The 23829-nt window shown below is 25.5% G+C and overlaps 2 protein-coding genes across 2 annotated transcripts; one reads left to right on the top strand and one right to left on the bottom strand.

Annotated features, from left to right (window-relative positions):
* Positions 1 to 3558: 3558 nt before the first annotated feature.
* LOC145836499 (pyridoxal kinase-like) lies at positions 3559 to 11890 on the bottom strand. Its single transcript, XM_082944296.1, has 8 exons — positions 11804 to 11890; positions 11174 to 11333; positions 10367 to 10450; positions 9459 to 9602; positions 9156 to 9290; positions 8551 to 8742; positions 7080 to 7183; positions 3559 to 4092 (listed from the first exon to the last, which is right to left on the bottom strand). The coding sequence occupies exons 1-8, from the start codon at positions 11888 to 11890 to the stop codon at positions 3559 to 3561; spliced, it is 1440 nt and encodes a 479-aa protein (XP_082800422.1).
* A 7275-nt stretch (positions 11891 to 19165) lies between these two features.
* LOC145836498 (uncharacterized) lies at positions 19166 to 23431 on the top strand. Its single transcript, XM_082944295.1, has 7 exons — positions 19166 to 19502; positions 19587 to 19661; positions 19864 to 19980; positions 20529 to 20711; positions 21009 to 21105; positions 22926 to 23027; positions 23315 to 23431. Exons 1-6 carry the CDS (start codon positions 19166 to 19168, stop codon positions 23023 to 23025), a joined length of 909 nt encoding a protein of 302 aa, XP_082800421.1. The 3' UTR covers positions 23026 to 23027; positions 23315 to 23431.
* The last annotated feature ends 398 nt before the right edge of the window (positions 23432 to 23829 follow it).

Below are 23829 nucleotides of genomic sequence, written 5' to 3'. Positions count from 1 at the left end.
TTCAAAAAGTATCAACCACCTTCTATGGTAGAATTATGTAAATAAATTGATAAGAATTACATGAAATCTGTGTGTATTTACTGTATAAGTTAAGCAATTAAGTAATAACAAACAACAGTACTTATTTAAGATTTAATTAAAAAACAAAAACAACAACTAAACTAATCAACAGAGATTGAAAAATAACAAGCAAAAAAACACCATTGACAAAATAATTTATTCAAATAAATTTTAATGATACGAATTGCTTCAACTTAATTAAACTTTTAAATATATTTTTATAAAACAAAATAATAAAAAAAAGTAAATTTTATATGTAAATTTTCATTTTATAAAGTTTAAAACTAAGAAATATACTTGTCTATCTAGTAATAATTTTTTAGATTAATGCTTGCAAGAATATGTTTTTAAGTGACGCTTAAGTGCAAAAATCAATTTTATTTGACATTTAAAAATAATATATAAAATATATTGCTGTATAATGTATATATATAAAAAGTCTTGGTAATACTTCAAAAATATAAAACTTAAACCTTTTGTTAATGTTGAACAAATTTAATTTTAAACACAAACTTTTTAAGGTACTTAACTTTAAAAATATAGTTTATTATTGTTTTGATGTTATAGTTTATTAAAGAAGAACTTTCGGAAGAAAAAAAAAAGCCTTCTTAAAAGCAAACATCCTTAAAAGAAAATTTGAACTTACAACACGTTTCTGAGCTTAAACTTTAATCAAAAGTAAGTTTACTTTTAAATGAAAATAGACTACATATTTTAAGTTAACATATAGGTATTCTGTTGTAGGTATATATATTTATATATTAAACTTTAGAATAAGTTACTAGCCAAAACTTGAAAAAAAAAACTGAAAGTGTTTAAGTTTAATACACTTTAGGCTTTTATACAGTGAATGAAATAAAAAGTAACTTGTTAAAACAACTACTATTATAGTCAATTTATATATTTTCCTTATTACTAAACAAAACAATTTAAGTGACTTAATTAGAAAAAACTGGCTAACTAGCTTAAATTTTGTTAGAATTCCTGTAATAAGATCAATTTACTACAAAAGAAAAATTATAAAGCTATCTAGTTTACTACGTAACTGAAGTACATTTAACTAAGAAAGAGATACATTTAATGAATTTTTATATATAAAAAATAGAGTGATTTTAGCTTATTAAACTTTGCACTTTTGAACTCGTGATATAATCAACAAAAGTGCAAGTAACAAATTTTAAATGAGAGAAATTCACAAATATGAGAGATCTAACCTCTTGGAAATTTTAGTGATTTGTCTATTTTCATGTTGCAATGTTGTTAGTATTACAAATGATTAGATTTAAAAATAAATTATGCAATAAATGATGTAGAGGTTTAAACTTTGTAAACATGTTGTTGTTGTCACTATTTTTTGGTAATTTTTTTCAATAGGTACTAAGTTCAAAACGCAAATATGTGATAAATATTTTTACGTTACGTTGTACAGAATTGTATAATAGTCGACTGACAACTAATTCATCTAGAAAAATTTTAATAACTAAAACAGTCAAAGAAGTAAGGGCATAACTATAAAATTTTTAACCAATTGTTAAAATTACTATAAATAACACTAAACTTATTGCAACATTTAGATTTTTAGGCAACTATACCATCAAAGTTTTATTTCTGATTTTAAATATTTTTAGTTCTATATACAATTGACTTTATTGTATATATGCAACATGCATATAAATGTTTATTATTTGTCTGCAAATTTGTATATGTTTGTAGTATTCGACTACGTGTAAATATAAGTTGATTTGTTTAAATTGCTCTACTACGTTGTATATCACAGAACAAGCATAAAAACAGTATAAAACAGTTAATATAAAGTTGAAAATATTTACAGCTAAAGACTGAAGATATTTTTATAGGTCACAATGTTGAAAATGTTTAAAAAAGTTTTTTACGGAAAACCGTTTGTATTCAAACCGTAAACTTTGTCGTTATTTGAGTAAATAAATTGCAGTTATAAATGGTCTAAATTATTTTTTAAACTAATAAGATTTGAAAAACTATTTGTAGATTAAATGATTACTTTGGTAAAAGTTATTGCAATGCTGTAAAATCTAAACTAAAATATAAAATAAAATATCGAATTAAAACTGCTTTAGTTATTGTAAATCGTTTTTAAACCTTAAGAAAACAGGTTTATTAAGTTAAATTTAGTAAACTAAAAATATTATAAACAAGCTACAAAACTATTCGTCGTGGTTTAAGGAAGTAAGTTAGTTAGTATATTATAAAAACTTTTAATGTTATATAGACTTCTAAATAGAATTTAAAAAAATTAACTATCGATTACTCGATACTCAATAAAATTAAGACAAAATTCTTATGACTTTGTTTTTAATACTTTATTTAATTGGCAAGTAGTTGCTTTTATTTTTATTATCTCTGATTAAAAAAAACAAGTTTACTTGTAGTGGTCTTAAATCTAAAACTTAAATTATATTTACCTACACTGTTCGATAATAAAGTAACTGTAGTTTATACTGTTTTTAAAACAATTTGAATTGTTTTAAACTTAAGTTTTACAAGTTTACCTTAATGACTACAGTTTAAATACACTTTTAATTTTCTTACAATATTTTATTTAGGTTTCCTAGCTAAACTTTAGAACACGGGTCGGTGACATACGACCTGACATGTGTTTTTTACACTATTAGCATACTTAAAAAATAATTGAAACAAATTCGTGAAATTACACTATTAAATTCATAATTAGTAAACACTAATACTTCATCAGTGCATATCTTACCACATATTTAGTTTAACATAGTACATTATTGAATACAACTATTTTAAATAGCGATAAGGACTTTTTATATAATGTGCTGCCTGCAAAAATTTATTCTAGTGAAATAGGCCCGTTACTTGTAACAGTCTTTTGACCCCCTGCTTTCAATTCTAGTTAGTTAATTCAAAAACGTAAACAATATTGATTGTTTCATTAGCAAAGATTTAAATATATAAACGATAAAAAAAACTATGTATAACAGCTCGTAAGAAGTTTTATAAGCATGTGGTGTACGACTCGATAACCGAAATGTTCCTTTGTACACCAGGTCCTTAGACAAAATTTTTTGAGCGTTTTTTGATCGTTCAATAACTTAAATACATCGGATTTTTTTTTTCTTGCACATTTTAACTTTTCGTTTTTGTTTTTATGAATAAACTAAATGTAACAAGACTTTAAATTAGATCAACTATTTTTAAAATTATATAAAACTTATTTTGGCAATCAACGTAATGACATAAAAAAATATTTATTAAATTGTAAATTCTAAACAAATAAGTTCTACACTATTTTTTTTAATATATTGCTTTCAAACAAATTCAAAAACCGAAGAAGTTTCAAGATAAATTGGTAATTTGCAATAAAATTAAGTAACCATAAAAATGCCATAAATGGACAACAGTAAAAATTAAATTTTTAAAATGTTTTAATAGTTGAGTATTTATAAATAACAGTTGTGACAAACGATTAATGAAATAGAAAGTAATGAAGTAAAATCATTTATGAAATTTTCTACTCAGCTTCTCTTTGGCGCGCTTTTCATACATTTCCCGGTCATTTTTGTACAAAATGGCCGCTTGCTGGTTCACCACGAGACCAGGGTCCAAATCGGGGTTCCGCATCACCGACTCCAGCCTCTGAAATACGTCACTTATGTTCAACCCCTTCTCCCACCCGGACCCCAGATAATCAAGCCCGATCTTGCCGTGGGGGGCGTCCTCCACACAGGGGTCGTCCGACAGAATGTTGGGGTGGAATATGTACGTGTTCATGCATAGCAACGGCGGGTTGCTGGGGTAGTCGACGGGAAAGTGAACTCTGATCAAGTAATTCTTCTCAAAGTAGGGACTTCCCTCGGGTCCGGTGACCGCGACCTCCCACCAGAAGAGGTTGACTTCCGACTTGATCTTGGTTTTGAGGATGCCGCGAGAAGCGAGATTTTTCATCTCTTTTCTAATCCTTACAGCGGTACTTTCCGTGATGTTCTCAGTTGGATATGACATTTTAGGTGCTATTGTGCTGAAAAATGACTGTGTGAATTAATTGAAATCAACTTTTTTGTAACAATTGAAAAATATCTACGCTTACTTGTAGTAAGTACTAAAACTTACAAAGTAGACTATTACAAAACTAAAAGATCTTGAATATAAGTTTATTAAAATGTATATATTCCGCTTTTTTACATCATATAAAAACGTAGAATATATTTGAATCAAGTTTTATATTAGAAAATAACCTGCAAAACTTTAATAACACGAAAAACTTGCTTCGTTCAATGTGTTAAAGTTAAAACCGATTTTTTTAACAATTAGATTTTAAAAAAATAATAACTTTAAACAAAATTTTACTTTTTTAAATTTTATATTCTAGAAATATAAAAAATGAAAAATAAAAATGTCATTTTCTAGACTGCAAAGTACTTAAGTAAGAAACACCTATGAAACTTATGTTTTTTGGTAGTTTAGAATTTTTACTCGTTAAATTTTGGTTTAGTTTTAGTTTCATTATTTGCGTTAATAATAAATTTTTCATAGGAAAATGTAAAAAACAAACTACGACTTTTTGAATCTAAAGTAATTAAATACAGACAATAAAAAAGTTTCTTATCTTTACTTTGACTTAAATATTTAAATTGAAATAAATATAACGAAACTTAAAAAAACAAGTTTACTAAAACAAAACATTTAAACCACAAAAAGTTACTTTTTTTACAAATTTTCTTTGACAATAGGCTCTTAACTTCAAATGAAAACAATTTTTACTAGATAGTTTAATTTTTATAAGTTGATTATATGAAATAATCTAGACAAATAAACAATTTTCTATTAACACAAACTTAAGTATAACTACTTTTTATATAATACTAACATTTTCATTATGATCAAAAAAATAAAAAAAATTGATATGCTAAGTTTTGTAAACTTACTTACAAAGACAAAATACCGTAGTTATATATTTCTTAACAAAAAAGTACTTTTTAAGAAGTTAAGAAGCCATAAAAACGTTTAACTGCTTTAAAATTTTAATAATCAAGTATTTTTGTACTAACTCTGCTTACTCCAAAGTCTAACTGGTATAAGCTTAACTTAATAAACAGAACAATTGAAAAACAGTTTATATATTTTTGTACTAAATTTGTTTTTAATTTAATTTTTTGAACTTTGATTTTTGATTTAAACATATAAAAACTAAATAAACAACAAACTAAAGTTTTTAGGTGTGTTTATTGCGAATAAGCCATGACCATGAGTATTAAAATGTTATTTATTTAAATAAGTTCCAAAAACAACTAATTTTGTTTAAAACCATTGCAAGTAATTACTTAGTTTTCTATCGAAAAATAACTAATTTTGTTTAAAATCATTGCAAGTAATTACTTAGATTTCTAGGTTTAACATGTTTTGTTTTTAAACTACTTTTGATTAACATTTTTTTTTAAATGCAGAACACTTTTTCTCTAACTTTTTTAATTGTATGAAGTAACCGTAACATTATCTAATTCATCATTTTTTAATTAATAGAAATTTAAGTAATCTTGATTCAACAAATTTAACATTACACACTTTAAAAATACTGAAAAATAAAATCATCACTTACACTATTTAAAATTTGTGCAAAAGTAATATCTTAATTTATATCTTTATTAAAATTTAACTGGTTAGGAATTTTAATTGAAATAATTTTAAATTCTGAAATAAGATACCGTTTTAACATTAAAACTCTTTATGTTTTCACTAAAAATGTAAACGATTTATAAATATTCTTTTATTAGCTGTTGTCACGTTTTCTATCTTTATGTGTATGAAACTTATTTCCTGCAGTATTTACAACAATAAACAGCAAATAAGTTAGTTAAGTTGAAAAAAAAACTATACTAGTAAAATATATCTTAAGAAACAAGTTTTTTCATTGAATTTATCTGTTTATTGACAATTTAAAATTAAGTATCAAAGTATTGCTAGTTTCTAGTAACTTTGTTTAATTTAAAACTTTTATCAAAAAAAGAGAATTGAAAAAAACTGCTAAAGCTTCCGAAATTACTTCACTAAAAATATCAAAATATGCATAGAGGTTATAAACAAAATTTATTTTTACTTTTAAGTATTCGTTAAGTACTTGAAACTATGTTAAGTTTTCAAAATTACTTTTTCTGACGTCCAAGGTTTTCTGCTGATTTTTAAAACGTAATTATTTATCTAGTATTGCTAATTTTTGAAAATTTAAAAGTATTTCATTTTATATATCTGTGAATTACGGCTTTATATATTGTAATTAGTAAACTACATAGTTTTTACAGCTTTACAGTTTCTTATAAAATTATTCATTAACTTAAAGCAAACTAATACTTAAATGTTTTTATAATGAGTTTTTTTTTTCAGTGTTATATTGTAAATTTGTATACATTGACTGTTTAAAAAACAAAAAATAAAACTTTAAAACATTTTTTTTTGTTTTCAAAGTTTGATTAGAATAATTATAATGAATTGAAAAAACACGTAACTAAATATATAAATAATGTTATAAAACCATTAAACAAATACTTAATCTTTGTTCAACAGATATTAAGTAGTATTTTTTCAATAAAAAATATATACAAAAGTTTTCTGGGTAAGTTTATTTCAAACAGTTTGAAAACACATTAAAAAAAGTTTTTTTTCATAACTGTCAATCTAAAACACAACAATTAAGAAACTATAAGTGTAAAAAAAAAGTCAAATAGGATAAAATATTTTTTTTTTGCAACAAAAGTGATAAATACAGATAATAATATAGTAACTATAGTTAAATATAAATCAGTACCGCATACACAATACAACTAAAAACTGATACTTTTAAAACACACACTTACTTGTTACTTCTGTATATAAATATTAAAACTATTGTTTTTTAGCGTATTGTTACAAGACGGAATAAATCATTGATTTGGTGACATAAACACAAAAAGAAAATTCTTTTGTAAACAAATTAAAACAATGTAAACGTGAATCACTAAAAGTTTCTAATCAATTTTCAATACAGTAGTTTGTACAGAAATCGTTGGATTTTCAATGTCTCTTTTGCTTTGTACGATTCTAAGATCAATGTCAGCAACTTTTGGTGGTTCTCCACTTTGTTTTTGCGCTATTTTATAAATATATATATATTACATTTATATTTTTTTTTTGTGAATATAGTTATATAAATAAAATTATAAAAATCAAAAAGCCTTAACAGTTTAAAAGAAACTAAAAACTGTTATTCTATTTTGCTATAAGAAAAAAAAAACTAAGTATTCGCGATGTTGTTTCGAAAACAACTTACTTTTAAATAATTAGCAGTAATAAAACATATCGTTTATTTGAAACTTGCTGACTTCCGTTTGTCGAATAATGTTTTTTTAGTTAGTTTTTTATAGAAAAAAAAAATAATTAATTTATGTCGTGTATAAGTATAACACTTTTCGAAAAAAATTATTTTGCAGTAAATTATCAATCATAGTACTATCAACAACTTAATTAGTATCTTTAAACTATCTTTAATGAATCTACTTTAGCACGGTTTAAAAACACCGTACAAATTTTTACGCAAACAATATGTTTTGAAATTGAAAGTGATAGAAAGGGCTTACCGTCGTATATTAAGTACTAAACATTGTTAACACAAGTCACTACGCTTTGGTTAAACTTTGTTGTGAACCATAAAAACAAGAAAAACGTTGTCACTTTTATAACAACATGCTGACATTTGGACTAAAAATTTCTTAAACATTGCTTAGCTTCAATTGAGTATTAATGTAGATGTTGTAAAAACTTTCAGCAAAATTAAATGTATAAGCTAGAAAAGTATAAACTAAGTCTTATATTGTATGCAAGAATGAAAAAAAAAATTAACATAAAAAGATTATTTATTTTATATATTGAAGTCTACTTCATATTTGTTGATCGTTAAAAATATCTCGTAAAAAATGACAACTTGCAAATAACTTCAAATCTTAAAAAGTATGAGAAACATTTGTATACTGTAGATTTCCAATTATTTTACTTGTAGACTTGCTTAATCAAAACTTACTAAGTAATTTTGACCAGAGTTTCATAAAGTGGCCCTTATGGCTACTTGGAGGCATCTTAGCAAGTCAAGGGGTGACAAGCTAGAAAGATTTAATTATTAAAAGGGCCGTAAGGGGAACTTGGTACATTTTACATGAAACCCGAATGTTCTTATATTAAATATTCTATGGATTGTATTGAAAAGCGTAAAAAAATAGGTTTTAGGTAAATCGCAAAAGAAATTTAAAAAAAACGTGATATTCTGAGCTTTGTAGCAATAAAAAATGTTTTAAAAACAACTTAAGGAAGATTTAAAACTTAGACTGATTATTTTTAGATTTTTAATGATTAAGAACGTTCATTTTGTTATTTGTGAAGTAGGAGCGTTTATGAAACTGAATTTGGGATACTGTGACTTAAACATTGCTAAATTCGTAGTTCAAACAAATTATTGCAACCAACCTTCTACTGCGGCCTGAGTTGTTTTTAGGATGTGCTGCATTGTTGATGCCACCTTTTCCATGGATAGTTGCAGGTCTTGTGGATGTCTGGATGTCCAGGCAAGCAACAGGGAAGCAAAAGCGTCTGTAGTTCCAAAATACTTTCCAAAATGCGGCATACACACTTTGATCGTTTCATCAGGCAATTTGTTATCTTAAAGAGTCAGTTTCAAATTTAAATGTTAACTTTTTTTTTACGATGATGTGAAATCATTTTACGAAAAAAAAAATGATATAAAAACATTGCTTAAAAAATACTTAACCAATAATTTAAAAGTAGAATAACATAAAATAAGAGCTGACAAACAAATCTCTTCTGATTTTTAAAAATTACCATTAGAAATTAGTATTCATAAAAAAATTATATTTTAGTTAATTTTAAATTGAAACTTTCAAAAACTCTTAAATCTAATCTTAAAATTAAACCTCGTATTTATTTATTTATTTATCACGATAAGTTATTATCATCATATTTTAAATACATTTATATTCCTAAATATAATATACTATAGAAAAGCATGCAATCGAGCCTGTGGTTTTCTTGTTTAGATTACAAAAACTACTCACCTTCAAGAGTTCTACTCCCATAGAAACTTGAGTTTTCGTTATTAGCTGAACTTTCAATTACAACGGTACTTGGTCCTTTGCTGTGTAAACTAATTATGCATTTCTGAATATCTGCTTCTGTTTCAATTTTCAAACCTGTTCAAATAATTTTACAGTTAACATTTTAAATAATAAAAAGCTTATTTTTAAAGACATTTTAGCTAATTAAGAGTATTATAGAAGTTTACTCATAGTTTTTAATGCAGTTCATAGTTTGCATCTAAAAACTTAAGCAATTATATTATTTTTAATATCCTTATAAACCGGTAAGAATTTCAGCTTCAAACTCATCGAGTATAAGAATATCTGCCATCTGGAGAAACTGATCTTTGTAAACTGGTATAAGATCTTCTGGAACCCACATGATGCCTTTACCATCATAAGTATCTCCCAATACAGGATCACACACTGAAAATTAAAGAAGGTATTAATAAAAGTTCAGATAAATAAAAACTCAAACAAGTATAAATAATTGCATAAAGAGATTAAAAACATGCAATACACTTCATACATATCTGTTTTAAGGGAACGGGTCAAAACTGCACGAAGACAAAATTGCACGAGGAGACTAAATTGAACGAGAAAAAAAGTGCACGATTGCACAAAATTTCACGAATATACTTTTGCACGAGGGCACAAAGTTGTACGAGGGAACAAAATTACACGAAGACAATTTTGCACCAAGGGTAAACTTTACACGAGTTAAATTTTTGCGCGAGAGTAAAACCAACAGAAAAAAAATAAATTAAATTAAAAAAACTCTAAAAGATAAAAAAAAAATACTGATTGAGGGTAAGGGTTAGGGGTAACAGTGATAGTAAAATTTAAAAAAAAAAGAACAAAATTAATCATTAAAACAAAAAGTTAAAAAAAAAAAAGCTACCGACCGAGGGTAAGGGTTAGGGGTAACACTGATAGTAAAAAAAAAACAACTAGTGCAAAAATGTCTTCGTGCAAAATTGCCTGCTCGTGCAAAAGTGACTGCTCATGCAAAAAAGTCTTAGTGGAATTTTACCTTGTGCAAAAGTATATTTGTGCAATTTTGTGCACTCGTGTAATTATGTCCCTTAGTGCTAATTTGACAGCTACCCCTATCTTATATGTTTAAATTTTTTAATATTGTGTTAATTGCAAATAAAAAAAAAATAAAATAAACTATGTAAAACAGTTACCATATATCAAATTTGGATTCATTTCTTTTAATTCTTTTACAATTTGAGCAATTTTTTCTAGTGTTTTCCTATCTCTACAATAACCTGTTTATTGTATTGATTGTTAATAGAAAATCAAAAAAATAAGTATATATTTTAAAAAACGGTTTATATGAGTTTTAAAGCATATAGTCAAAAAATAACTTAAACTTTTACCTACAGCTGGTTTAAAAACATGATCAGTAAAAGAACCTTCTTGTTTAATTTGAACTAAAATAGTGTAACTTATGCGATAAAAAAGAAATATTTTAAAATAAACCAGTACATTTTATACATTTGAAAGGTAGTGATCTTAAACAATTTTTGTCCATTAAATTTGCCTTTCGCTTCAACACAAACGCATAATAAAACAATTTTGATGTTTAAATAGTAAGGTATTTTTTCTATATTTAGTAGTACGAACTAATGCACTTTATGATATCCTAATAAAGTTTAGTATAAAAATTTAAAAATTAGTTCTGAATTTTTAAGTACAAACAAAAATATTTTTGTAGAAATACGAACTTACAACAATTATAAAAGTAAGTTCTCTATAAAAATACGAATGTGTTCATTTTTTTGTGAAATAAGAACTAAATAATAAAAGAACTTGTCCTAGACAAGACGTTAAAAGGTATCCACGGTGTACAAATCGATAACTGAAAGGTTCTTCATGCGCCAGGTCGTAGGACCAAACATTTTGAATGTTTTATTTTTTCATTGATTAAAAAAAAAAGTTTTGTTTTTGCTATTTTATCGTATGTTAAGAACTGATAACACCCAACTGACCAGTCAAAACGTAGTCATACTTAACAACTTCGTTTTTCTTCAGATTTTCATAAAGTTCTTCAACTTCAGTGGGGCAAAGTTCTTGACCACCGCAGTGAGAGTAGCCTGTGTGGTTTGAATATTGGATTACGTTGATGCAATCCACTTCAAAATCAAGCAGCTGTTAAAGATTTGAAAAGGTTTTTTATGTAGTAGAGATGATCATGAATAGTTTTTTGCAGTCTATTTCTTAATGTATTTTTTCAGTTTTAAGGACAATATTTATACGGTAGTTGTAGACTGAGTCTATAAATACTAATTTGGATTGCTGCTAAAATTTGTCAAAACACATAATTTTTTAAATGTTTTGTTTATGAAATTACGTAAAAATTTTCAATTTATAGACAAAGTTATGAATATTAGGACAAACACAAAAGTATAATGGTTTTCTAAACATACGTGTTAGTAAGATATTTTATAAGCAACCATTTTAAGCAAATTAGTTAAAATACTTAATCATACTCAATAAAAATCAAAAACATTGGTGTATCTGAATCGCTTTGAAATAAAATATTGTTTAAAATTTTTTACCACTTATTGCTTTTCAATATGTAATAAGTAATTATTAAAAACACTGAAAATTATACTAACTTGTAGAACGAATGAGGCAGTACGGTTGCCTACATATCCTCTAACGACAGTGCTTTGTATAGAAAGTACTCTCTTCAATGAGCTCATTGCGTATAACGTATTTACTGTTTAAAAGTTATGTTTTGTAACTGTTCATACATAAACCTTCTAGGCAAGTTGAAAAAACTATGTGCTTCAAAACTAGACTAACTTTCCACAATCACTGGCTCAAGTATTCTTAAATTTCTACTAAACAACAAGCATACAATCCTAGTTACTTTTTCATAATTAAATTTAGACGTTATTTTTTATAACACTCCTTAAAACTTGTTTACAATTTAATTCTTTATTAATTTTTAAGTCTCTTGTTTGATAGCTAGCTGTAACTAATTTGGAAAATTTTGCTGTAGTCTTATGATTAAGTTCATTTATTATCTGTTCTTCTTATTAATTTTTAAATCATTATTTATACCTAAATTTAATTAATCTTTAAAAAATTTCTAAGTATAAAGCAGGAAATCACAGATAACTTTTAAAGTTTGAATTTAAAAAATATGACTTAGAAGTTGTTCTTTTTAAAATAATGAAGCACTTTTTTTGCGTAAACACTACTATAAAAAGTTTAAACTTTTAAATACCCTTAACTATTTCTATCCGAGCTTGTCTATTTTTTCTCCAACTTGTTAAATATATTTAAAACTTTAAAACATTTGCCAGATTGATATAATTTATTTGTTTGCTAAAATCATTTCTGCTTACAAACTTGTTCCTCTTAAACGATTAAAAGAATTATGTATAACCCTTTAAACCAAAGTTTTTACAAACAAATTTTTAAAGAAAACATCGGCGAAAGTCTAACAAAGCATAAGCCTGGACTTTAGTACGCCGTGACGCAAGCTGTAATTGAGATAAATATCATAACATTTTGATCATCAGACTACAAGCTTATGGTAGACTGAGACCCTGGTTTCGTTCATTAAAATTCATGTCATTTTAACCTCCAAGCATAATAAACCGTTTATAGAATTACTTTTTTGGTTGCGACTGACTAACGAGTTTTTTAAAAAAGAAACCGGTTCTCAGTCTACCGAAAGCTTGTGGTCTAATGATTGAACTAGTATGAACAAGACTTTATGTAAACAAATTTTTAAACTCAATATTTAGGTCTGAAAATCTGAAAAGATTTTAACAAGAAAGAACGCAAAAATTTTATTAGGTTTTCCGTTTTAAATATAAAACTTGAGCTTTTTAATTGTTGTCTAACTTATAAGTCTTTTCTACTATCTTTTATTTTTTTAACAAAAGCAAGAACATTTATTTTTTGTTCTAGACACAGCAAATATATAACCAAGCTCAATAAGAATTATAAAAAGTGTTTGTTAACAACGTATTTCAAGTAAAATCTTTAAAACATCTGTTTCTTTCAAAAAATAAATGCAACGTGTAATTTGCTAGATAAAACTTGAATTGAAATAAAACTGTTAAGGTTTACATTTTGTAAGTAAACGGAAGAAAAAAACCTACGCAAAATAAATTCATTGCGCCTTGAATTTTTCTTCTGCTGTTAGTTTGCAATATACATTAAAAAAAAGTACATACAGTATTTTTTAATAGCTTTTAACTTTTTTTACAAAAGTTATTGTAATCTTTCAAGCTTTGCTAATAAATCAAAATTTTAACTATTAATTTGACTTGTAACAAATTAGAATACTAAAACTAAAGCCTATTCACTTTTTAAAGGAATTTCTGCTTTAGAAAAATAAATATTACTAAATAAATATAAATAAAAGTTAGGTTACAGAGAAACTAGAAGTTTTTACAACTTTTTAAGTTAAGTTTCTTTCTATGAGTGATATTTGTTTAAAACAAACATGGTCTTATTTCAAAGAAATAATACAAAACCAAAAATGTTCACCATTACTTTAATTAAAAAGTATTAAAAAAAAGTGTTAAAGCTATAAGTATAAGGTTAGTGAAGAAATTTGTTAGAATAAATCTTTTTCCAAAAATAAAAACTTTTTTTTTGATTTTTTTTCACTTTAAATTGCAAAAACGTATAAATAGGAAACTTAAAAACAAGCTGTTAAAGTCGTTGTATAAACAGCTTTCCTAATAGTTTATCGATTTCTCTTTACTAATTAAAACTAACCATGGTAACCAACTTATTTAACATTTTTAACTTTTACAGCATTTTAAAGTTGTCTGTGTTTTTTTACATCTTTTTTTGATTAACTGTACTGTAAAAGAGTTTATCAAAGTCAATATCAGAACTAAAACACAAATAAAAAGTAATTTTACTAAAGAAGAAGTAAGCTCTCTTAGTTTGATACAAACTAAACTATGCAATTATTTAATAAAAAAAGATAACAAAAGAGAAAAATGTTGTTGTTTCTAAAATATTGGGGTTTAAAAATATTTGAAAAAAGTACTAAGTGAGTATTTTATAGTCTTTTTGCAATCTGTGTTAATCCAAATTCAGGTTCAACATTTTGTCTGAAAAACTTTAAGGTATTTAATAAAATTCAAGATTAACTTGAAATATTTAATTAAAATATTTTTGTGATCTGATGTGGGTAATCTTTTAATAGGTGCTTGTTCTTTAAAACTATTGTTTGATAGTTCTACAAGTAACGATTTTTATGAATTTATTCTTTCAAGAGTTTATTTTACAAACTAAGTTTCTAAATTAGTTAGTAATTATTTTACAATTTTGTTATTTTAAGTTAGAAACTTAGTTTTTAAAATAAGTTCTTGAAAAAGTAAATTCATTATTTCTCCTCCAGTAGTTAAGATCTCTTTATTTGTTTTCTTAAAACCAAATTATATAATAGTGACGATTTTTATGTTAGTTATATTTAAAATTTTAAGTTTAAATTACTAGAGTTTAACTAAACCCTACTTACTCAAAACAGAATACAGGAAAATTTATACTAGATTTATAAATTATTAAAATGTTCATATTTCTTGCAGTTATAGGAGTTTTTGTAATTTATTAACTAAAGATTCTGTTAGTTTTAAAGGATAAGGATTTAACAAAAATAATTTTTGCTTTAAGTTTTACTTTTAAATTCTTTAAAAACTTAAATAAACTATTTTAGTAACGTTTAACTTTCTTAACTCTTAACAAAAAAAAAAGCATTAAATCAGTAAAAGAAAAGGTAAAACACAACAAATTTTGATTACGTAGGTAGTATTTTGTTTTGTTGTTTCACTTTACAGTGAAGTTAATTTTTTAGCATACTAGCTGAATTTTTTTAGGTATAGGCTATTTCGTTACATTCGTAGGCGTTAGCTGCACATACTGCCAAGAAACAAATATTTATGCACAAAAACAAGCAGGAAATTTTTAAATGTACATTGATTTAGTAAATTAAAAAAGCAACAAACTAATGTTTATTATACGTACGACACCTGTCAATTTTGTTGATGTAATGTGCTTTGTATCAAAAGTTATAAATTGTACAATTAAAATTTTAAAGCACTTCAATTTAGCTAAACAGTTAACTTTTCTTATAGTTTAACACCTACAAATAAAAATTGAATATTGTTATGCAAAATTTTTACAGCAAGTTTTGATCACATATTCGAAAAATTCGAATAAAAAAGCTTTAAAAAAAAACGCTTTAATTTTATATGCTTTTTTAGACTAACTTGTTGTTTAAGTTAATTAAAAATAAATAAAATTTTAGTCTATTCTTATGAACAATTGTTGCTAGCAAGTTAGAAAGGATTATCACTAACCGTAAAAAATATACTAACATACTAAATATATATTTGTTTTAAGCAAGTTTTATTTTACTAACAAACATTTATTTAAGTTAAAAAAGTGACCTAGTTTAAAATAGGTCACTTTATTAGTTAAACTTACACATATATTCTTTAAATACTATTAAGCAATAGAATATAGTCTTTAAAAATAGCACTTAAACAACTATCTTACATTTAGAGACTTTTATGTTCGGCATGAAAGTTTTGGTTTAATTTTATTTGATCATAATATATTTTCGACAAAAATTCAAAGCAAAAGATTATTTAAAGATTCAAAAACTGAAACTTCATATCAATTCGTAATTATTAACTCACTAGTAAAATATTTTTAGTTTTGCAGTGTATAAAAAAGTTAAGTTATTTATTTAAAAATCAATATTTAAATCAATCACCTGTAGTTTTATTTAAGAGCTAAGTTATAGTTTAACGCGTTCAAAGTTTTAAAGTTATAAATTGCGACTTAGAACTCTTTTTTCTAAGTAAATCGAACCTACTTGGTTGTTTTTTATTTAAGCGTTATATATGGAGTAAATTATTAATAACATTTTTTAATTTTTATATTAACATTTGAGATATATGTTTAATTAAAATGACTGTATGTTATAATTTATTACAATTATAGTTTATTACATAAACTCAAATTGCAGTCATCTAAATAGACAATGTTAACATAAATAAACCATAATATGTGTAATACAAAGGGTGAAATTAAATAAACAGTAAACTTACTCGCAATACGAACAGTTACATTGAAGTTTTAGCGCAAATAATACATTTAAGTATTTTAAACTTTTTTAACTTATTGGTAAAATTTAAACTAAAATATTTAGATATAACTGAATACTAAAGTATTTAAGTTTATTAATGTTTTAATTAGTTTATATATGAACTACTGTATTCTACCTTCTTGCAAATAAAACTCTACATTTTATTTGCAAGAAAAACTGTTGTTCATATCAGTGGCGTTGCCTGGTATTTTTTTAGGTGGTGCAGAAAAAAAAATCCCAGTTGCCTGTGCTCGAATTGCCTCTGCTCGAGTCGCCCCTGCTCGAGTTGCCCCAAGTCCAGTTGTCCCTGCTCGAGTAAACCCTGCTCCAGTTGCCTCTGCTCAAGTTGCTTTCGCTCGAGTTGCCTCTGCTCGAGTTGCTTTCGCTCGAGTTGTCTCTGCTTAGCTTTCTTTTCATTTTTTGTTTACAATCGCTTGTGGAATGATACTTAAACCTGTACTGTTTTAGAGAATTTTCAACTTAGCTTACTCACCGCAAGATATTGATTTTGCGGCAATTTTTGAAGAAAATTTTGCTTTTTTGAGTTCATTTGCGGCAATCAGCTAAGAGTTTGCGGCAGTGTAATGAGAAAAATGGTCGTTGTCTAAACTGGAGTTTTATAAGAGATTTTGTTCTAAAAAACAGCTAAAACGTTATAGATACATAATTTAATCTTACAAACTTTTAAGGTGGTGCAATTGCGACAGTGCAACACCCCACGCGACACCCCTGGTTCATATACAAATATTGAAAGTTCCAAGCTGATGGTTTTTCAATATATATCTTAGCGAAAGAAGTTCGTTGGAGTATATAATAAAAAACCAGTTTGCGCATTATTTTAGTTTACTTTACTTTAAAAGACTTAAGTTTAAGTTTACTTAATAAATTTATAAATTTATTAATTAGTACTTACCGTTTTACGACTTTTTCTAAACTTATAACAGTCAAAATGGATACCATATATTGCATCTGTAATAATTGAAATAATGTTTAATTATTACACATGTTCACCTACACTATCTTTATACTTTTATTCTTTCCTTGCAGTATGTATTTTTTACAAAATTTCATTATGACTGCTGTAGTTTATTGCATTTCTGCGAGTCAAAATGTTTCACTAGTTTGATAGCGTTTGTTACAGAAATTTCTGAAGTGGGCCGTATTAGAAAGTTAGGTGGCCATAAGCTGCGAATGGGCAAAAGGTGGAGCCGTTACTAGTAAAAAGGTCAAAATGCCATAATTTAAAACTTACACTAAATACTCTAAAGTTCACGTTGTACAACAAAAAAAACAAGTAAAAATGAGAGTAGTTTTAAAACTTAGACTACATATTAAGGGAAAAGTTTTGAAATTCATAGGATTCTAAAAAAAGGAGGGTTATTGCGTTTTAAATTTTTTCAAAGGTGTTGTCGTGAAAAAAGTTTGGGAAACCCTGGTTTATTGGTTCTCTAAATGTTTAATAAATTGTATCATGGCTCTTCTCTAAATATATGAAAAAACTTAGTTAGTGTAACACACAACTTATTATTTTCTATTTACTAATCATTACTAATTTTTAAAAGTTAGATTTCTATTTTGTTAAGTCTGCAATTTTTAAAGTGTAAATAAAACATTTAAATGAAGTTCGTCACTTTTGAATAGTTAAAATCTACAAAGAAGTTCAAAATATATACAACGCAAGTTCTATTTGTATAAATTCATAAAAAATAGTTTTAAACGAACCACAAATATATTTATAACGAGTATATTTTTTTTTCTCAATCAACCTTTTTTTGAAGTTTATTTACAATTGGAAAAAAATTTACAGACATTTTTAGATTTAAAGTTCTTATCATATAGTAAGCTTCTTCCTTTTCTTTGTATTTCCTTGATGATAAAAATCATTGTATTAACTAATTAAGCGTTTTGCTTATATATTAGACAATTACATAAATATAATAAATGAACACTAATTAAAAGCTAAAAAAATAGCTCTATTTAAAAACTTTGTGTATTTATATACTTATGTATAAAAAAGGTTCAGTACATTAATAAAAAGCTGATATAACTTTGTACCATCCCCTTTTAGTTACTCTAGATATACAAATATTTAGATACTATTTTAATAAAAAAACAACTTGCAAGTAAGAAAAAACTTAGTAGGCAGAAAGCGAATAAGCCATTCATGTACGGAAACCATCAATGACCACAAAATTTTAACCCAAGCCACCAAACACACATAGTCAAATTCAGTGCTATCACGCTAGTAGCTGCAAAAAAAGGTAAAAAGATTGAATTACCGTTTGGAGAAAAAATTTTAAGGTTGCATTTAATAATGAATTGAGACAAGGTTTTACATTCTGATATATCAATCATAAAGACTTTTTATATTTATTGTAAACTACTTTTATTTTTTTAAAGATAATCTTTTTTTTTCATAAAAAGCATGCCTATTTCTACACTTTTGGAATTTTTATAAAAATCTAAATCATTTTCACAAAACAAATTATTAAGAACTGTAAATGTAATAATGATACCTTTGTAATTTTTGCAACTCATTATTGTTTCAATCAGCAGTTTATAAGTTTGATATACGCATCTTGTAAACGTATTTCCCATTTCTTTAATTAATTATTATGAACTTCATTTTATGTACACAAAGCTTGAAACTTACTGGCGCCGATATTCAATCATCGTTAAAAGCACCAGTGCCTTTCTCTATAAAAATATAGCTTTGGGCATTTCTTTGCACTGCAGGAAACTAAACTTTTATAAGTTATTCAGAAAAAACAGTTTTTCGAGCATCAAAGCAGGAAACAGTTTAATTTTTATTGTTGCTTTTTTTCGTTCGAAACTTCAAAGTAGTACAATGAAATATTTTTTCGCGCTGTTCATTATAATTTACGTTGCAAAGTTGAGCGTTTGCCAACAATGCAGCCTCGTATGCGACCAGCAACAAATCAAGTTTGACCCGGTGGCTCCGGGAAACTCCCTAGTACGAGGGAAAATGGGTCCGACGGGAGAAAAGGGTGAAAAGGGTAGTGTTGGCGAAAACGGAGCCGACCTTTCGAAGGAGGTCGGCAACTTAAAGCACAAACTAACAAAAGAAGAAAGAAAAAGTTCAAAGTTGAAGAAACTTGTCAAGTCCATGAACGCGACAATATCAGTTCAAACTGCAGAAATTAAATCATTACTACAAAGTAGCGGTATCTTATTGCTTATTTTTGCTTATATTTTTTGTTTAATTAATTTATACTGTTAAATAATTTATATTTTTGATATTTTTATAGATGAAATGAACAGCAAGATGATAGTTCAGGAAAGAAAGATTGAAGACTTAAACAACACAATGGAACAAAACATAAGTTTTACAGTTTTTTAAGATATAATCAAGTAAAAATACAGTAATTTTGGAAATTTTGATACCATTATTAAAAGTCAACTAAAAACTGACTGATTTAAACAAATGTATTAACAAATAATTTGTTTTTAATCGGAAAGATTTTTTACTTATAATTTGTAATTTTAATGAAAAAATCAACAATTAAATACAATAATTTTTGTAAGATGAAACCAACACTGTCATTTTCAATCAACAAAAAAAAATTGAACATCTTGAACATTTATTAAAAAAGCAAGTTGAAAAGTTAGAACTATTCTCAAACGCTGTTCATACTATTCCTGGTTAGTTTTTGTTTTGTTTCGACAAAGAAGTACTTGAATTTTTTTTCATGTATAATTCATAACATCCCGAACTTGAACATATGTTTATTAGTTCAGAAAAAATGACTTTTTTAAACTTATTTTACTCAAACAGGTTTTTTAGTTCGGTACCTCTTAAAAAACTTAAAACTTTTTATTTAAAATAACTTGAACAATAAAGTAAGAAAAACTCTTGGAAATTTTATTTTAAATTTAAACCTAATAATGTGTTGTTTCATTTTTAAATTTAAATAGTTTAACTTAATATAAAAAACTAAAACTATTAATTGAGCGAAATTGATTGTTTAACCATTTAAATTGATTTTGAATTAACTAAGAAAAAATTTCTTTGTACAATAACTAACACCTTCAGCTTGGCTGTTACAGTAGTTCATCATGACTATGTTTGCCTGGTTAGTCCTAATAAGTCAATAAGGAAGAAATCAAATCGCAAAAGTTAACATGATTAATGGTCGTTCGGTTAAGTTTACTACTGAGTTTATAACACTTGAACTTAACTTTCACTTTAGAATGCAGTTTGGAGCACATAAAACATTTAAGTGATGAAATACCTCGCAAAATACCGCATAACACAACAGTGGAGCTCTCATGCAAGTACAATTACAGAACTCGCACCCAAGGCAGCCAAGGCAATAGGACGTGTAACTTTGGTAACTGGGTACCCAACTTTTACCAGCTCAAGTTTTCTTGCGGTTAGTCTGACACACTGGTTGTTCTAAAATTGTAGATGCTATACGTATTCTAACAATTACCATGTATTATTTGGTATAAACTTACAACAAAACTTTTTGTTTTAAAATTAATCATGGAAAAGTTTAGTTTTGTCTTTCTTTAAAGCTTTGTTTAAAATTTCAACAGAAATAACTTTAACTATCTACCTCTCTTAATACTTTGATCAAAAAAAACAATTAGCTTGCATTCACTTAATCATGATACTAGCATCTTTACAAATCGATTAGTACAAACAAAGCTGTTTTCATAATTTACAGTAATGATTGCAACAACATTGAGTAAAGCGAACGAGACTTGTTATAACCGAGGAACAACTTTAGTATTTAGAGGCATTGAAACTGTTGAAAAGCGAAAGTAATTTTATTTAAGTTGATTAACTTTTTATTACATTATACTGTATTAATTTTAATATAAAAAGAACTGAAACAGATGTTATACTAACATCTAAAATAAGGGTCGGCAGCCTTTTATAAGTGTTGAGCAATTTTTCCTGGATAGAATTGCTGGCAGGCTGCACTGTTAAAATAAGTCTTCTGCGAGCCGCAGTTATTTTAAAATATTTATAATAATCAACATAATACGGAATATTGACCAAAAATGTGATAAAATAAACAATAGTAGAGTACTAGTTACGAACAATTATATAACTAAGAACTTAATTATATAACCTCGATAACCAAAAGGTTTTTTCGTACACCAGGTCCTTAGACCAAATATTTGAGCGCTTTTTTTTTTTTTCGTTCAATAAACAATAATTGTAAGCTTTACAAGAAAAGCTTTTCTTATAACTATTTATAAAGATATAATTTTTGAGCTGAAAAGTACCTTACAGGCCAAATTCGGCCCGAGGGTCGAAGTTTGCCGACCCCTGTTTTAAAACAATACTATTTTAAATACTTCCTTTATTTTTAGTAAAACTGCAAAACTTAAACTTAATTTAATTGCATCCGCCTAGAAAAATTTTAATGATTCAAAACATTTTTAATTTTTGGTAAACTTTATATTTATTTTTTAGTAATATCATAATGTATTAAAGCCTTTGGAAAATTAGCAATCTAAAATGATTCTTGTAAAACTAATATTAAAACGTTTTGTAATTGATAGGTAGATTTAAAGATTAGGATACTGTTATATTTTGTTTTAATGGACGAGATTAAATATTTAACATAGTTAGGTTTATTACAGTTTTAATTTTTTTTTTCATTTAACTGTAGTTATTATTTAATTAATTAATTAGTAAGCAATTAATGCCTTAATTAGATTACAAGTTCTCAAAATAATTTTATTTAAAATAGTTTTTTGTATTTGTAAACTGATTTAAATATTTTTATTTAACATAGTGGTAAAGATTTATTTTATACTGCCAGTATCACAATATAATAATTTATGAACTCTATTTAATTGCTTTTTGAATCTTTAAACATATTATTTGTTGAATAAAAGTTTTCTGTATTAATACTAAAACTGTTATTTATGTTCTACTTGAAGTCTCAAAGAAAAGTTGTTTCAGACAATTAAGAACTAATTGTTTTTATAAAATGTACATATAAATTTAAAACAAAGATACTAACCTCTGCTCTGTTATCACTAAAGTATGATATTAATAAAAAAATAATACTGTTTAACTGAGCTCAGTATTAACTTAACACTGAGTAAAAGTTTTAGGTTATAGAATTTTTTTTTCAATATTTTAAGCTATTATTTATTAATAACTTACATAATTTTGAATTTATTACAATAATTGTTTTATATAATATCATAACTGAGCTTTAACTTTTGAATGAATTGCAAAGTGATAAACTGACAATTTGGTCAATATATGAGCTTAAATAAAACAAAATGTCTTATTACATATTTACTTTACAGCTTAATTTTATTTTAAAATGTTAACAAAATATCTAATTGAACAATTTAGAGTATACGTTTTATGTGTGTATGAAGTGTAAAAACTTTTCTAAGTTTTTAAATCATAAAAAAAGACATTGTTTGACAACTTTTTTAGTTACGCATAGTAAAACATTTTTTTTTACTTTTTACCTCTGGCAACCTTTTGACACATTCATTTAAGCTACTTCAAATCATAGACAATACGAACATTTTCGGTAATAATATGCTCTTTTAGAGTTTTTAAACTTTATAAACCGTAATCAAGTATACGTAATTTTTTTTTCTAGACTTAGAATACGCACCATGAAGATGATGTTTACAATCATTCTAGTGTTGTTATTTGGATACGAAGATTTAGAAAACAAAATTAAAACTGCCACTCTTTAGAAGTTGGTTTTTAAATTTTTTACACGTTTTAATTATTATTTCAATTAAAACATATTGTTTATAGATTGTGTTTTGTAAAAACTTTATAAATGTAAGAATAAACATTTGTCAATAGGTATCTTTTATCAAAGTCTAAAGTAGGTAATTACTCAAAAAATAATTATCGTTTATACTCTTTAGTAATTTTAGATATAGTATTGTTTAAAAAAGTTTAATAATATTTGTATTTATTTTCAACCTTTATATTGATAGGTATTTACTATTTACTAAAAAAGTTCATTAACAACAGGAGAAGTTGTACAAGAGTACGTAAGCGTTTTAATTATAGAAGTTTTGAAATTTTTTCAAATTGTTATTCTTGTTGTTTTGGTATTTTTAGCAATAATCTACTTTTTCTTCAATGATGTGAGTTGATTTTTAGTATTATATTTGGTGTTTTTACTAAATGATAATGGTTTATTTTTAAGGCTAGAAAATATAAGACCAACTTTATTTTTGTTGTTAATTATTTGTTTATTAGATTAATGTACTTTACTATTGGTTACTATTGGTTACTGGTTTACCACTAATTGTCAATGCATTTTGTAGTATTCTGATGAAGTATAACATCATTAATAGAAAAATTTCCTACAATACTTAAACTAATTTAAAATTTCAAATAACAGTTACAAATGTTAAAATATATTCATTATATTTTTAGTTTTTTATTGTTTAAAAAAAAGTAGTTTTATTTTCTACCTAAAAATATTTAAAATTCTTCTACTAAAGAAAGCATAGATAAACTCTAAAAATATTTACTAAATC

The sequence above is a fragment of the Thalia democratica genome, chromosome 5, assembly GCF_965202585.1.
Source record: "Thalia democratica chromosome 5, ktThaDemo2.hap1.1, whole genome shotgun sequence".
Taxonomy (NCBI): domain Eukaryota; kingdom Metazoa; phylum Chordata; class Thaliacea; order Salpida; family Salpidae; genus Thalia; species Thalia democratica.
The sequence above is the reverse complement of the archived record's forward strand: the minus strand, read 5'-3'. Positions and strand labels throughout refer to the sequence as shown.

Bases quoted from the DNA above. Each gene is read 5' to 3' on its own strand.
- LOC145836499 (XM_082944296.1), bottom strand. From the start codon at position 11,890: ATGAGCTCATTGAAGAGAGTACTTTCTATACAAAGCACTGTCGTTAGA. The intron at 11,334-11,803 runs GTTAGTATAATT...AATCTTTAACAG, and splicing joins CTGCCTCATTCGTTCTACAA to CTGCTTGATTTTGAAGTGGA. The intron at 8,743-9,155 runs GTGAGTAGTTTT...TGACTCTTTAAG, and splicing joins TGGGAGTAGAACTCTTGAAG to ATAACAAATTGCCTGATGAA.
- LOC145836498 (XM_082944295.1), top strand. From the start codon at position 19,166: ATGAAATATTTTTTCGCGCTGTTCATTATAATTTACGTTGCAAAGTTG. The intron at 19,503-19,586 runs GTATCTTATTGC...ATATTTTTATAG, and splicing joins ATCATTACTACAAAGTAGCG to ATGAAATGAACAGCAAGATG. The intron at 19,662-19,863 runs GTTTTACAGTTT...AATTTTTGTAAG, and splicing joins CACAATGGAACAAAACATAA to ATGAAACCAACACTGTCATT.